This window comes from Bipolaris oryzae, assembly GCF_000523455.1.
Source record: "Bipolaris oryzae ATCC 44560 unplaced genomic scaffold scaffold_321, whole genome shotgun sequence".
NCBI lineage: Eukaryota > Fungi > Ascomycota > Dothideomycetes > Pleosporales > Pleosporaceae > Bipolaris > Bipolaris oryzae.
This window is the reverse complement of record NW_006911597.1, coordinates 1-13916: the sequence shown is the minus strand read 5'-3', so window position 1 is coordinate 13916 and position 13916 is coordinate 1. Positions and strand designations below refer to the sequence as shown.

At 51.6% G+C, this 13916-nt stretch overlaps 5 protein-coding genes across 5 annotated transcripts; 2 read left to right on the top strand and 3 right to left on the bottom strand.

Annotated features, from left to right (window-relative positions):
- Positions 1-213: 213 nt before the first annotated feature.
- COCMIDRAFT_10154 (glycoside hydrolase family 47 protein) lies at positions 214-2183 on the bottom strand (the record flags this gene model as incomplete). The annotated part of the gene is made up of 2 exons (XM_007695456.1): positions 214-342; positions 438-2183. 2 exons carry the CDS (start codon positions 2181-2183, stop codon positions 214-216), a joined length of 1875 nt encoding a protein of 624 aa, XP_007693646.1.
- A 698-nt stretch (positions 2184-2881) lies between these two features.
- On the bottom strand, positions 2882-6786 carry COCMIDRAFT_110429 (uncharacterized protein; the record flags this gene model as incomplete). The annotated part of the gene is made up of 5 exons (XM_007695455.1): positions 2882-3730; positions 3778-5256; positions 5311-5462; positions 5602-5839; positions 6016-6786. The coding sequence occupies 5 exons, from the start codon at positions 6784-6786 to the stop codon at positions 2882-2884; spliced, it is 3489 nt and encodes a 1162-aa protein (XP_007693645.1).
- Positions 6787-7522: 736 nt separating this feature from the next.
- Positions 7523-8794, top strand: COCMIDRAFT_31098 (uncharacterized protein; the record flags this gene model as incomplete). Its single annotated transcript, XM_007695454.1, has 1 exon — positions 7523-8794. One exon carries the CDS (start codon positions 7523-7525, stop codon positions 8792-8794), a length of 1272 nt encoding a protein of 423 aa, XP_007693644.1.
- Positions 8795-8976: 182 nt separating this feature from the next.
- On the bottom strand, positions 8977-9831 carry COCMIDRAFT_110421 (uncharacterized protein; the record flags this gene model as incomplete). The annotated part of the gene is made up of 2 exons (XM_007695453.1): positions 8977-9611; positions 9666-9831. The coding sequence occupies 2 exons, from the start codon at positions 9829-9831 to the stop codon at positions 8977-8979; spliced, it is 801 nt and encodes a 266-aa protein (XP_007693643.1).
- Positions 9832-10112: 281 nt separating this feature from the next.
- On the top strand, positions 10113-11772 carry COCMIDRAFT_110433 (uncharacterized protein; the record flags this gene model as incomplete). The annotated part of the gene is made up of 2 exons (XM_007695452.1): positions 10113-10269; positions 10319-11772. The coding sequence occupies 2 exons, from the start codon at positions 10113-10115 to the stop codon at positions 11770-11772; spliced, it is 1611 nt and encodes a 536-aa protein (XP_007693642.1).
- Positions 11773-13916: the final 2144 nt, after the last annotated feature.

Here is a 13916-nt window from a genome sequence, read left to right as displayed (position 1 = left end):
GGGGGGGGTAAGTTTCTCAAGAGTCGAATGACGAGGTTCACCTGGGGACGATGCACTTTCGTCTATTAGATTTGTGTAAACACAGGGGGTGTAATACTATCGTTTGTTCTTCCGAAAGTCAATGCTAAGAAATCCCACATGTATCCCATTCCATTTTCTATATTATACAAACTCGGAAGAAAGAAAGAGAAAGAAGAAACCCAGAATACATCTCTAAGCCTTGGGTTTGGGCACCTTGAATGGATGTGCCTCGGTATTAAAAACCCATTCATCAAGACTAATAACGCTGGGCGGGCTAAATGTAAGATAAAAATATTTCAGCGTTTCCGCCATCCAGAAGCTCTGTTGTAATCGTTAGTCAATATACTCAAACAACGCCCTCATGGTAATAAGAGAGACAGGAAGATAAAGTGAAAAAGGGAAGAGACACAACATACCTCCATACTATCCTCCCTAGGCGGCTGCGGTGCCGAAACATCCACCAGCGCCGAATTCCCAATGTCCGTATCCGTAGACTTCAAAATCGCATTCCACATGTCCCACGCCGCAGCCTGCCACTGCTGCTCACCTGTAACACGATACATGACGAACACGCTCTCGATGGCCTCGGGACGGAGGATATAGCGGCGATCTTCTATAGATGTGAAACCCGGTGGAAGACGCAAGTTCGCAATGTTCTTGAGTGGATCCTGCTCTTTGTCGGAGGCGGAGGTGCGGGCCACGATACCTTTTTCCCATGCGGATTCGTCCCAGGAGCATGTGGTGGAGGAGGTGCAGGGGAGTAGATGCGATACTTCTGGCATGATGCCTGCTGGGGATGCGTGGTAGGCCCATACACAAGTGTCTGTGAGCTTGCGGGCGATTTGTAGATGTGTCTCGTTTGAGAAGAGGCGGCCGCCTAGAGCGAACATGCCGCCGGTGTAGCAGGCGAGGTGCTGGAGGACGGGGTCGAGGTGAGGGGTTGAGTCTTCGGAGACGGAGACGAAGCCGGACGCGAGCATGTCGTAGTCTTCTGGGTTGGAAGGGCGGAAGAGGGTATGTTTGGAGGCAGTGTCCATGGCGCTTTCGTACATTTTCTGGTAGGTGGTGTCGAGGCCGCCGAGGAGCATGTATTCTTTGGCCAGATACTCGTATGTGGAGTCGGCCATGCTGCCGAGGGTGAAACTGGTGTCTTGGGTGAAATCCGCATTTCGTGCGTTTACCATCAGCGGCCACATGCCTGGAAGCTTCGTTTTACTCTGCTGGGCTTCTAGGAGCTGGGATATTCTTGCTACCGCATCATACCATTTTGGATCTCCTGTCAATTGCGAGAGGCGCGTAAACTCCATGGTCATACTTCCGATTTCTGCAAGGAGAACCTGCCCGTCTGCGGCTTGGGGCTTGCCCTCGCCTCCAGCGCGAAACTGCCATCGAGTAATGGGCATGTGATTGGGTGTGTCGAACGCATGGTACAACATTTCGCCAACCTCCTTGGCCTTTTTCAACAATCGCTCGTCGCCGCTGAGTTCAAAGGCCGATAAGAGACCACCCAGGTGCCGGATGTTGGTCTCAAAGACATTGACTGTTTCCAGATCCGTGTATCCAAAGTCGATGCGCTCGACGTCCTCGACGGCCGACTCGAATTCCTCTTCAAATCCCATAATGTATAGTGTGTCGAGCGCGTCAATGAGGGTGGCGGCCCAGCCTCCAAAGTGATCCGACACTCCCCCGCTTATGGGACGCACCTCGTCGTGCATCCATGCATGACTGCGGTAGTTCTTCCAGCATTTGAAGAACTGCTTTTTGACTTCTTCTCGTCTCGTCTCACGGATGTTCTTGGCCGTGGCATCTTCGGGTCGGAATCTGAACTGGATCTTGGGTAGCGCTTTCGGTTTGCCGGTTGGTAGCGGAATGAACGACTCGATGCGATTGTGGAAGGACACCTTGGCCCAATCAAACGACGGGAACTTGTTTGTCCTTTGAGGCTCGTTTGCGTGTGTATGTTGATCTGGATGTTGCTGATGCTCGTGCTCGTGCTCGTGCTCGTGGTCTTGCTCATGTTCATGCTCATGTTCGTGGTGGTCGTGGTCGCCGACTATAACCGCGTTGTCTGGGTTCTCATAAGGTGTCTTGAGACAGTAAAGAAAGTAGATGAGACTAAAGCCCATGAGGACATAGAGAGTGTAGCGCCGCATCAGCGCCATTCTGTATTACAACTACCCACGACTCCCACTAGGCGAAGAGAAGGGAGGAATGAGGAGTGGGGAGAACGCGCAAGAAGCTGACTCCATCTTACTTACATGGACGGATTGTGGGGGAAGCTAATGCCTGTCTCTGGGATGCAGTGTCCCTGCCAAGGCGGTACCCAAGGCGGCGAGCCCAACATCCTTGTCTGGTGGCGTCCGCTTAGCTACGAGGTAATCCAACAGATACGGGCTAGTTGGTCTGCTGCTCGGCACCGCCGCACCACATACGAGACATGTCGTGATTCACATAACCAAGAATTGCTATAACTAGTCCATGGTCTTACGAAGAACTGTGCAGACCAATAGTTCGTGGTCCACGCAATCATATTTGACTTCTAAAAATAGCACTCCAAGTTTGGCGCTTAGCAAGCTTGCATACATTATGATAGTGCATCTTCCGATTCCTTCCTCAGGTACCAACTTATACGTGGTGACATTAGTGCTAATTTATACCACGTTTTCAAAAACTAGTTACACATCCAAGAAAAAAAGAAAAAGAAAAGCAAAAGAAAACATGTCATGTGCTGTATGTGAGTCCGACGAGCGGAGTTGACAAAAGAAATTCCATGTCCTGCCCTACCGGATAGGAAGTCTTCAAAAGACTGTTGCTCAAATATGTATCGTTGAGCTGAAACGATAACTTGGATTGTTTGCTATCATGCAAAGCTTCGTAATGAAGAAGACGATGATTTTGGTTTGAGACTGAACGGGCAGCTCTGCAGCGCTTTCAACATGTTAATCACGTTGCTCTCGGATATCTCGGTATCTTGTTGTTCGCTGGGCTTCGACACACTGTCCGCCGAGTAGATGCTGCTTATACTTCCTCCACGTAAGCGGGACATAATGATAGGGAGACTCATGGATTGCTCTTCCTCCTTTTCGAATACAGTGGGAGAACTCGAGGATGATTTGGTTGCTTTATGCATTTCTTCTTGCCATGTCTTGGTTTGCAGGACTGGTATATCCGCGAGAGTGGATGGCGCCGTGGTCTCATCAGTGTCGAATTTGGAAGAAGACAGCTTGACATCGAATGGCGCACCACGGGTGATTGAGCAGCCCAGGGTATGAGTGGCAACAGCAGGCGTGACAAGTACTGGTGCTGGCAGCGGCTCTACGGCTACCTGGAGGGGCACGCTTGGTGTTGGAGCATTGCTTGGTTTGCGTTCGGCTGAAAGCACAGAATACAAAAGGAAATCACTCGCCGTCGAAATGACTGAATCGGTTTCAGAGAGTGATATTGTAGGCGATCCCGGTAGTATAGAGACTTCGACCTCATCATAAGGGCCAAATGATGTCTCCGCCATCTGTTCGTTCGAACTGAAATTGTCTAGTAGTTGATATATATCAACTGGCAGACTTGGAGGTGACTCGGGGGCATCTGACATGAATATAAATTGTCTGTAAGATGCTGCTTCCCGTTCGGCCGTTGACGTCGTTCGTCTTTTTTCTGCGGGCTCGAGTGAATCCCGCTGCTGGCCAATTTCAAGAGATTCGCTCAAAACACACTAAACAAGAGTCAGATAGTAAACCAAATACTGGCCAGCGCACATACCGAAGGGGTCGAGTTCTTTGAGATCAGATTTGGGGTTGGAGAAGGCGAGAAAGCCGAGTCGATACGACCAGACTCGGTTGTAAAGAAGCTGTTGTTTTTCAAACTCCAAGAAACCTTGGGTATCTCTAACCCAAACATCTGCTCATTGTCCTCCCCAGTCCAGCTCTTATGAGAAGGACCCGGTGATGACGGGGCAACAGAATGCTCTTCGTATCTCGACAAGATGTCGGTATGGTCCCTAATTGACGAAGCGTTGAGAAAGGCATCCAGCTCGGGTGTGACGGGTGCAAAAGTAGATCGGACTGGTGAGGTTGCGGAAGCCTTCTCTCTAGTATCATCCGATTCTTCGGAGCCACCCTTGTTCGCAGCCATTTCCTTCAATTTGCGAATGTCGCTTCGGTACCCCTTGATATCAAGCTTGAACAGGATGATTTCGCGCACATAAAAGTCAATCTCGCGACGTAACCTTTCCATCTTCGCCTCGGGCGTGTCAACGACAGCCTCGTCCTCGCTACTCGGCTTCTCTCTCTTCAAACGCTCATGAAGCTTTTCGATCCAACAATCAATGTCTGCACCCTTGGCTAATGACCTAAGCTCCGGCAGAGGCTGTTCTTCCTCGGCAACAAAAAGCTTCATTGCTGTATGCTGTCGGATTTCTGCTTGCAGCAAAACCTTGTGGTACTCAAGCTGCCTCGTCAATGTGTGAATCGACTCTTCATTTTGCATGATTGTGGATTCACGGTTAATGACCGCGTTCCGGAGTTGCTCGATCAGCTTGTCGCTTGCACGAGTTTCCTTCAAAAGCTCGTACTGAAGATCCGATTGTACAGCCACTCTCTTGTGTTCTTGGTCTAGTTTGTTGTATTCTTGTTGTAGCTCTTCTCGTTTCGCTTCTAGTTCAATTACGTATGCATTCTTCTCAGCAACTTGAGCTTGTAGTTGCTCAATTTCTGAGGCGGATGCAGCCAGCGCAGGGTTTTCTGAGACGACTGCTTCTGAAGTATCGGCTGATTCGCTAGAAGTTTGGGTACCAGTACTAATTTGCGTACCTGAGGCTACCCGAATCGCATTCGATGAAATACGTAGCTTGGCAGGAGTGAAATCAAATGGCGACTTCTTATCCCTCAGGTTTGAGAACTGTTCTTCAGCATCCAATCGTTTAGCATTGGCAATTTCCAGGCGAGCCTCGAGGTCAGCAGTGGTGTTTTTCAGAGCATGGATTTTTTCAGTGAGCTTGTCAATGAGCTTGTTGGCGTGCTTTGCTTTCTCTTCCCACTCGGCACTTTTCGTTTCCACCAGGCCCAGCGTCTCTCTCAGCTTTCGCTCGCTCTCGTTCGACTCATTTAATTTTGTCGTGAGTGAGTCAACCTGTTTCTGGAGAGCAGTATTGTTTCGTGCGTATAAGCTGAGTTCCAAATGTAGGTTCTGGGTTGCTGTTTCTAGCCGAGGAGAGGCGAAAAGCTTGCGCTTCAAATTTTCCTAACGAATCTGTTTCAGCATATATCAAGTGCGTTATTTTCCAGGCATCATTACCATTTCAGGTGCATTTATTTGGAACGTGTGTGTATGTGTCTTTCCCGTCAATATCTCATCAAAAGACGTATCTAAGTTTAGAGATTCGAAGTTTGCCGGCTTCTTCGCAACGCCCTCATCGACTGGGACATGTAGCCAGTCACCACTTGACCCTATATATGTTTAGCCATTGGCCTTTGCGTGTGATATTCCGAATGTATAACAAAGAGCCCACATTGCTCAGTATCACAGAACGGCAATCATATTCGGCCTCTATGGGCAAGCTTCGTGACACAACAAAATCATACTTACTTCGCTGAAGGCCTTCCTCGTTCATTCGTTCCTTGAGCAGTCGTGCTTGATGCTCTAGAGAAGCGACTTGGACCGAATGTGAACGTTTGAGCGTCTCCACGTGGGATTCATGTGAGGCCCTTAGGTTGTCGAACTGGGCTTGCAATATTGCTATGGTTTGAAGTTGACTAGCGTTGGTCGACTCTAGCTCATGGGCATGTTTGCTGTGTGCTGATGTTGGGCTAGTTTGGGAAGACTCCTGTAAATGATTAGCATGTTTGAGAGCTCAGTTGTGGTCCCGGAAAGCGTTTGACAAGAGAACGGTATCGGCATTAATGCTCATTATACATCAGAGTCACAAAAAATATTTCCTCGCGGAAGACTTTTGTAAGTTTCGCCGACATGCGTACACAAGAAAAACGGAAAGAGACTCACCGCTTCTACATAGCCGTGTCGCTTCTCAAGACCTTGATCGGAATTTCTGCCACCTCTTTCGATAAGGTCGTTTTTGGTGATGGTCGGAAGCGACTTCAGACTAGACTCTGGACGTCTCTGCAAGGTAGTGTCGGTCAAGGAGTGGTTTCGCTGTAATCCTTGGAAACCAGACTGAGCGGCTGTACTGAGAACAGGGATTTTGCTGGGGCGGGTCGTCTTTGCCAGACTATATCGGGAACTCAGATGCGGGACGCTTCTGGCATGGGTCAATGTCGGTACAGCCGGCTTTGGTATGTCCAAGGTAGCGACCTTCTCGCAGGCGGGTTGCATTTTCGGGTACTGGCTCTCATCCTGAAGGGCCTGGACCGATTTTGTCGCGCGAATAGGATCGTGATACAATGGATAGCCTTGGCCCTGTAAAAGGGTTGATTTGGGCAACTCAGCGGGCAACTCTACCAATGATGGCACCGATGCAGATCGTGGCCTGCTGGGAAGGGGTTTGTCCACAAAAGAAGATTTCGAGCTTAGTGTGTTTATCGACGCTGGCGAATACAACATGTCATTGACTGCAACATGGAAATTACTGACTGCGCTGGCCAGCGCTGTATCGTACTGAGCAACACTCGTACTGGATCCATTTTGCTTGCCGTCTGCTGCTGTGGTTGCAAGCTTCGATGGCCGCCGTTTCAGTGTATCGAGTAGTCCCGTCCGAGAAGAAGGGTCAAGGCCACTGTGGCGTTTAGACCAGGAGAGAACAGGTTTGGCTGGCATTGTACCGGCCCGGGGCGCAATACAATTAACCAGGAAGCTGTGGAGACATGGATATGAATTAACAGCTCGACGCGCTCGAGTGGCAGTGTTGGGCTGGAGGTGGAAAAAGGGATGATGCACGAGAGTTCAACAGCAAGGACTCTCATAGAGTCTTGTCCGTGGTTATACTGCCTGTGCAATGCTCCTGAATTATCCTTTGCGCCCTGAGTCGTGCCTTGGGGCCCGAACACATGAACCATGCCATACCTTGAGCACAATGCCTACGAGGGCCAAAAGGGCCCGAATCAATAAGATATTACACCTTATCTTGCCTTTTCCACATGAATACGTGATAGCCGCCCTATAAGCTCGCGGAAGATGCAGAGGTGTGATAAACGAATGAAAGACATGGCAGAGATGGATGCACGTGGCGTCCTAGCGCAAATAGCGCCGGGCCAGGGGGGGATGAGATGCAGCACGCTCGGGCCGTCTCTCTAGTGTGGGGAAAGTCGCGACCGCGTAGCTTCAATTCTTTTCACGCTACTGCGTCGCGACTCTTTGGAGTTATCAAACTTGTCTTGTTGCAATCTGCCATTCACGGCGTAATCTCCTACACGGCTACTTCCCGCTACCCTTGCATCCTGAACCCAAAAACCTGGTCATTTTATCCACTAGTGGAAGAAAACTCGGGCACGTCATCACGCTCTGATTTTCATGCTGCACTGCTAGGCTGCTGCCAGCAATCCATATCCCCAACATGACGAGAGACCTGTCGCCATACAGCGCGCGGCGACTGCTAACCCAGCAGTCCAAGGAGGGCAGGGCAGCATCGGCGCAGACCAGTAATAGCAGAAATGAGAGTCCCAGCAACTTCTCCAGAAATGAGTCGGATCACGCAAGGAGAGAGCCTTCAATGGCATCGGGCCGGCGTTCAAGGAGCAGGTCTCAAGCAGAGAAGCCAAGGAATGTATCCAAGGACCGCGCACCCAAGAATCCAACGATAGAGTCAGGCGCTATTCGCAAACGGGAGCCTTCGCCTGAGCCATACAGAAAGCCGCGCGACTCCTCCAGAGAGAGAAGGCGCAACGGCTCAAAGGACCGCAGGAGGGATAGGTCAAAGGACAGACGGCGAGAAAGGTCACGGGACAGGAAACGTGATAGGTCTGGCGACCGGACGAGAGACCATTCAAAAGACAGGCGGCGTGATCGCTCCAGAGACAGACACAGCCGACGAGACCGGTCGCGCTCCAAAGACAAGGATCATCGACGGAGGGACAAGTCCAAAGATCGAATACGCTCACGCTCACGCTCCCCTATACCTTATCGCTCGCGCAAGCCGCGCAGCCGTTCGCCTTCTCGGTCAAGGTCGCCGCCACCTAAACGTCGCCGACGTACACGTTCCAAGTCTCGGTCACGTTCACCCCCTCAGCACAAGCGTGAGAAGCAGCCTCTACCTTCGCAAGAAGTTTCCTTCCGTGGTCTTGATGACTCTACCCAGCCGCCATCGAAATATGGGGGTGCCCCAGCAGACAAGGAGAAACCCAACTTCAAGCCCACGGGTGCGCTGGCGAAAGCCGCCAACCGGGTAGAAGGCACAAAGATTTCCCTAAAATATCATGAGCCAGCGGAGGCACGGAAACCGCCCTCATCGCAGCCATGGCGCATGTTTGTTTTCAAAGGTGACGATGTGGTGGACACGATTGAGCTCTGGCAAAAGAGCTGTTGGCTGCTGGGTCGGTCACATGAAGTCGTTGATTATGTTCTCGAGCACCCTAGTTCAAGTGGACAACACGCCGTCATCCAGTTCCGGTATATTCAGAAGACGGTTGAAGATGAGTTTGGAGTAAAGAGCACGCGAGGAAAGGTCAAACCCTACATTATCGATTTGGAGAGCAGTAATGGTACTGAATTGAACGGTGAAGACCTTGAAGCAAGCCGGTACTTTGAGCTGCGGGACAAGGACATAATCAAGTTCGGCGGAAGCGAGAGGGAGTATGTCGTCATGCTGCCACCGGCGGATTCGAAATAAGTAGGTGAATGGAGTCGGTGTAGAGCTAGTTCGTATGATGGATTGAAGGTGAAGAGCCCCTATCTAGGCAAATACTGCTAGTCCATCAGAGATAAGAATCCAATTTTCTTATCGAGAGTGATTGAATACGTCAATCACCAGATCACAATACTCTTCCAAGTGTAATGAAGACGTGCACTATGCTATGCTTCCAAGTCTTCCACATACTGCACGGCTTGGTCCCACTCTTCTACCTTAGTATATGGGCTCCTCATCCAAGTATTTAACTCATGTAAGAAGAGCCTGCTATTTTCCCTTCCCAGGAACTCAGCTACCAAGTTCTCCGCATGTCCATGACTGGCTTTCAGATCCACCATTTTCAGAATAGATACAATGTAGGACAACAGAAACTCGGCATTGCTACTTGTTGTTGCACCAGAAGACGAAGAACCCGTGGAATCCGTGTACAAGAAGGTGAAGACGCGGAGTTCACGCCGGATCCAGGCGCGCGCTTTGGACTGCATGTCGGGAGAGTGCGCAATCATTTCGGGCGTGATGTCGCGGTATCCGGAGAAGGGGTTACTGCCCATGTGGAGGGAGTATAATTTCCTACTGTAAACCTCCCTACGTCTGCGTAGAGCTGGATCTTCAACAGGTGGAGAGTACGGACGGCGAGTACCCCTAGGCCTTCTGGGTAATCCATAAGGCGCGAAGAGAGAGCCCGGCCGGTCAGTGCGACTGTCGTTGTTGCTGGAAGGATGACTACAAGGAACAGTATAGCTTTTGTAGTCGGATGGAGAACGCCAGTCATACTGGACAGTAGTGACGTTTGATTTACCTGGGTTTCAGTATTAGAAACAGTAACCATATCATGTGAGTCCGTCCTACGTACATAGCGGGCAAGTCGATTTTTGCTGCAGCCATGACACCAGACATACAAAATCAAACGTGTAATGGTTACACGGCGCAGTAATGGCTCTCTCTGTGACGGGTGAAAGACATATTACACATGTGTCCTCCCTGTCGTCGTGCGCAGACCCGGCCGTACTTGCTGGCATGCGCTTGTAGTGTTGGAGAAGGGAAAAGAAAGGGCCCTGAATTCCGATGATGAGCTCATGGGTCGGAAGTGCGCTCGGGCCAGCCAAAAGTAGTCGCGACTTCCTTCTTGCACGCTGTCTGCGGCTTCATCATTCACTCTCCACACTCGCTGCACGTGTAGGAAGGCGTGTAATTCATCGCAGACGGTTCTGCGCCTGTTGCAGTCTAATTTTGCTCCTGCATGCTCCTCTCCGCCACCCGACGCATTGCCTCAACTTGTATCCGACGCTCATTCCCAGCCATGCTAGCAACAGCAACCCGGCCTGCCGTCGCAGGCCCGAATGGAAAAGCCACATATCATACCGTGACGGCGCTCAAGCGGTGGTCATGCGATGACAAGGAGCTCCCTCCAGTATCCGAAATCAAGGCCATTCATGTCTACGACTTCGACAACACCCGTACGCCTGTCACATCCGTGTCGCATCCCCAGTACTGACAACATGATAGTATTTGCAAGCCCTCTCCCAAACAAGCAACTATGGAACAGCGCCACCATCGGCCAGCTTGGCTCACCCGACATGTTCCTCAACGGAGGCTGGTGGCACGACTCGAGCATCTTAGCAGCGACAGGCCAAGGCCTCGAAAAAGAAGAAGCACGCGCATGGCAAGGCTGGTGGAACGAACAGATTGTCGAGCTCGTGGAATCATCAATGGCGCAGAAGGATGCGCTGAGTGTGCTCCTCACGGGCCGCGGCGAGTCCAACTTTGCCGATCTCGTGAAGCGCATCATACGTAGCAGGCGCTTGGAATTCGACATGGTTTGCCTAAAGCCTGCAATTGGGCCTGCAGGACAGAAGTTCAAGAACACAATGGAGTTCAAGCAAGAGCTGCTAAAGGACATTGTCTACACGTACAAGGACGCCGAGAAGCTACACATTTACGAAGACCGAGTGAAGCACACCAAGGGCTTCCGCGACTTTTTCTTTCAGTTCAACGAGGGCTTGATCAGGGCACAAACCCAAGCGTCGCGTCGTCCCATTACCACAGAGGTTATACAGGTTCCGGAAAACGCCACTTCGCTCGACCCTGTCGCGGAGATTGCCGAGATTCAGAAGATGATCAACACACACAACATCCAAGTCAAGTCGGGCAACGTTCCTCCTGGCACACCACCGTACCAGATCAAGAAGACCGTCTTCTATACCGGCTATATGATTCCTCCGGAAATGACCGAGAAGTTGACTTCTCTAGTCTCCTTACCCCCTGGTGCTCCGAAAGACGATATCCGATATCTTGCAAACAGCATCCTAATTACGCCAAAACCCTGCCCGAAGAGCATACTGGACAAGGTGGGAGGCATCGGCGCCAAGGTCCGGTGGAGGGTGACTGCTGTTTCGTGCTTTGAGAACAAGCTGTGGGCGGCAAGAGTCGAGACTGTTCCCAAAGGCGCAAAATTCTACTCTGAAAATCCTGTTCCAACAGTCGTCTTGGCTATTCGCAAGAATGGCCGGCCAGCAGATGCTGCACGCATCTCCAACTGGCATCCCGTGCCCCAAGAGCAAGCGTTTGAATTTGACACTGTCGTAGGTGAGAAGCAGATGTTGCGCATTGAAGAAGAGACGGCAAACGAGAGCGAGTATGAAAGCTATTTCCCTAACAAGTCCCATCGCAAGGATGACCAGAACGGGCGCAATGACAACTCGCGGTCAAACCCTGGCCGCGGAGGCAGAGACCGAGATGAGAGGCCGGGAGGCTACCGTGGAGGCAACCGAGACCGCGGTCGTGGAAGCAACAGGCATACATCTTATGGTCAAAGAGGCGGTGCTCGTGGTGGCTCCCGCGGAGACCGTGGCGGTGGCGGTCGAGGGCGTGGCCGCGGCGGACAGTCGCAGTATAGAAGTTTGGACGATGTCGACAATGGCAACCGCGGGCCTGACAATAATCCGGATGCTTTCTACTAACATGTGTCTGATAGTCATTGGGCTTTCTTGATAGGCGCCGCCTGTCTAATTTCGGTCGTAACACTCTCCAGCAAACTGCATGGCTTGCAGTATAAAGGGTAGTATCAGTATGACGCTAAGCGGCTTGTACTTCCAATCGGCTAAATCATCGGTCCTAAGCTCGGTTGACGTACCACGTCTGGCACAGCATACATATGCCCTTTTACCATGATGAGAGCTCTCCTGTTCCTGTATACGTTACTCAAAAGTGCCAGCGCTCATGTTGTCTTATATCCAATTTAGATACCCGTAATCTCATTCCGATGACGTACTCAGCACTGCTGATCGATCCACACTTTGCAAACAACATTTATTGTTCACAGAAAGAAAAGAGCAGCGCACGATATCCAAGAAGAAACAAACTCCATCTCTAATTCATAGACGAAGGAAAAACCTTATTGCGATGTCGACCACCGGACTTGTCCCATTTACAACCAATCCGGGAACAGCCGAGTCAAGCACAGGGCTGAAGAAACCAAATCGGCGATGACAATTTTCCTTGCAATGAACCCTTCCAAGCCCGCCAGCCCCCCAACCTCTCGGATCCCATCCGAACAACGCCTGTTACCTTCCAGCTCACCACGAGATGCACGAGTCACTCAACAATCGGGTACCAATGCCGCTCAATTGTTCCCCCCCCCCCCCCATCAGGTCTAGTCCCTCTCCCCAGTATTTCCTCCCACCTGGCCGACGCCACGCATGGAACGCGCCCACGTTTCGGTCGCACGTTGTGGTCCGACGCCCATAGGTGAGGGGGGAGGGGGGAGGGGCCCTGGTGGCTGGCGGTGTGTCCATTTCTCTGGAATCGGCGATCGCGTGCTGTTCTGTGCCAGTCTTTGTGGTTCCAGGGTTCACGCCGAATTTACGCACACCCCCTCTATCCTCTTTTCGTATCGTCCTTATCCCGAAACGCTTCCTTGGGGCTATGCGGGTGCATTAGTCAGGGCGGGGGGATGGGGGGGGGGTGCAATGTTGTCAGTGCAGGTTTTTAAATGCCGGGTAGGCGGAGCGCTGGACCCTGAGGTTTTGTTGCTTCCTTTTTTTTTCCTCGCGGGAGGCCTGCCCAGTCGAAACGTCTTGCTGATGCTGTAAGAGGTAAGGTCGTGATGATATAGGGGATCACGAAGGGGCCTGGATATCTGAGGTGAGTAGTCTACGTGAGGTCGCTGAGATGGCTGAGAGATGAGCTGTTCATAGGCCCAGCCTCGGAAGTGTGTATGTACGTAAACGTGTATCTAGACAACTGTTCAAGATAACTGCATGTACTCAAGTCGAGCCAGTCCCCTATTGACAAATTCATGCTAGATCTCCAAACCCAAACCCAAACAACACCTTTCTTTCCCCCTCCTCTGCCGGAGGGGAAGAACGCCTCCCCCCAATACAAAGTCCGAAAGCAACCCAACGCCACATACCACACCCCTCTTCCACGTGAAGAGAGGAAAAACCTTCCTCTAGGCATCTTCTGTCCTCCGTGGGGCCGAGAACGCTCAACCGCCCAGCCCAGCTCAGCTCAGCTCAGCTCAGCCTCACCCACTATGCTATACCGCATCCTCAAACCAACCACTACATCCGCAGCTAGCACTCTACACATAGCAAACCCTTTACCTCCCGCCTCAAAAAAGGCTTTTCGGGGTTATTAGACCCCATCCTCCTCCTCCTCCTTCCATCAACCTCACCTCAACGGGGGTTATTGGACCCCCCCCCCTCCCCCAACCTCTCTCCTCCTTCATCCCCTCCCATCTCAACCCCCTCCTTCCATCCACACCATCCCTCTTCACTCTCCCTTCCTCCCCTCCATCCCATCCCATCCCATCTCACCCCCAACTCCCCTTCCCCAAGACCAAAAAAAATCAGCCAAAAAAAAAGAGAGAGAGAAAATGTGCACAACCGTAACCCTCAAACACACCACGTGCACCCACACGCTAACCATCCACCGCACCTGCGTCCGCCATCCCCTGTGCGAGTTGACGACGCAGGTGCAGCGCGAGCGCGGCGGCGAGTGCTGGGCGTGTGATCCGGGGCAGGCGCCGCCCGAGGCGTTGTTTGCGGCAAGGAAGAAGGAGTGTGTGGAGAAGAAGGGGTGGGGGGCTGGGTTTAGGGGGGTG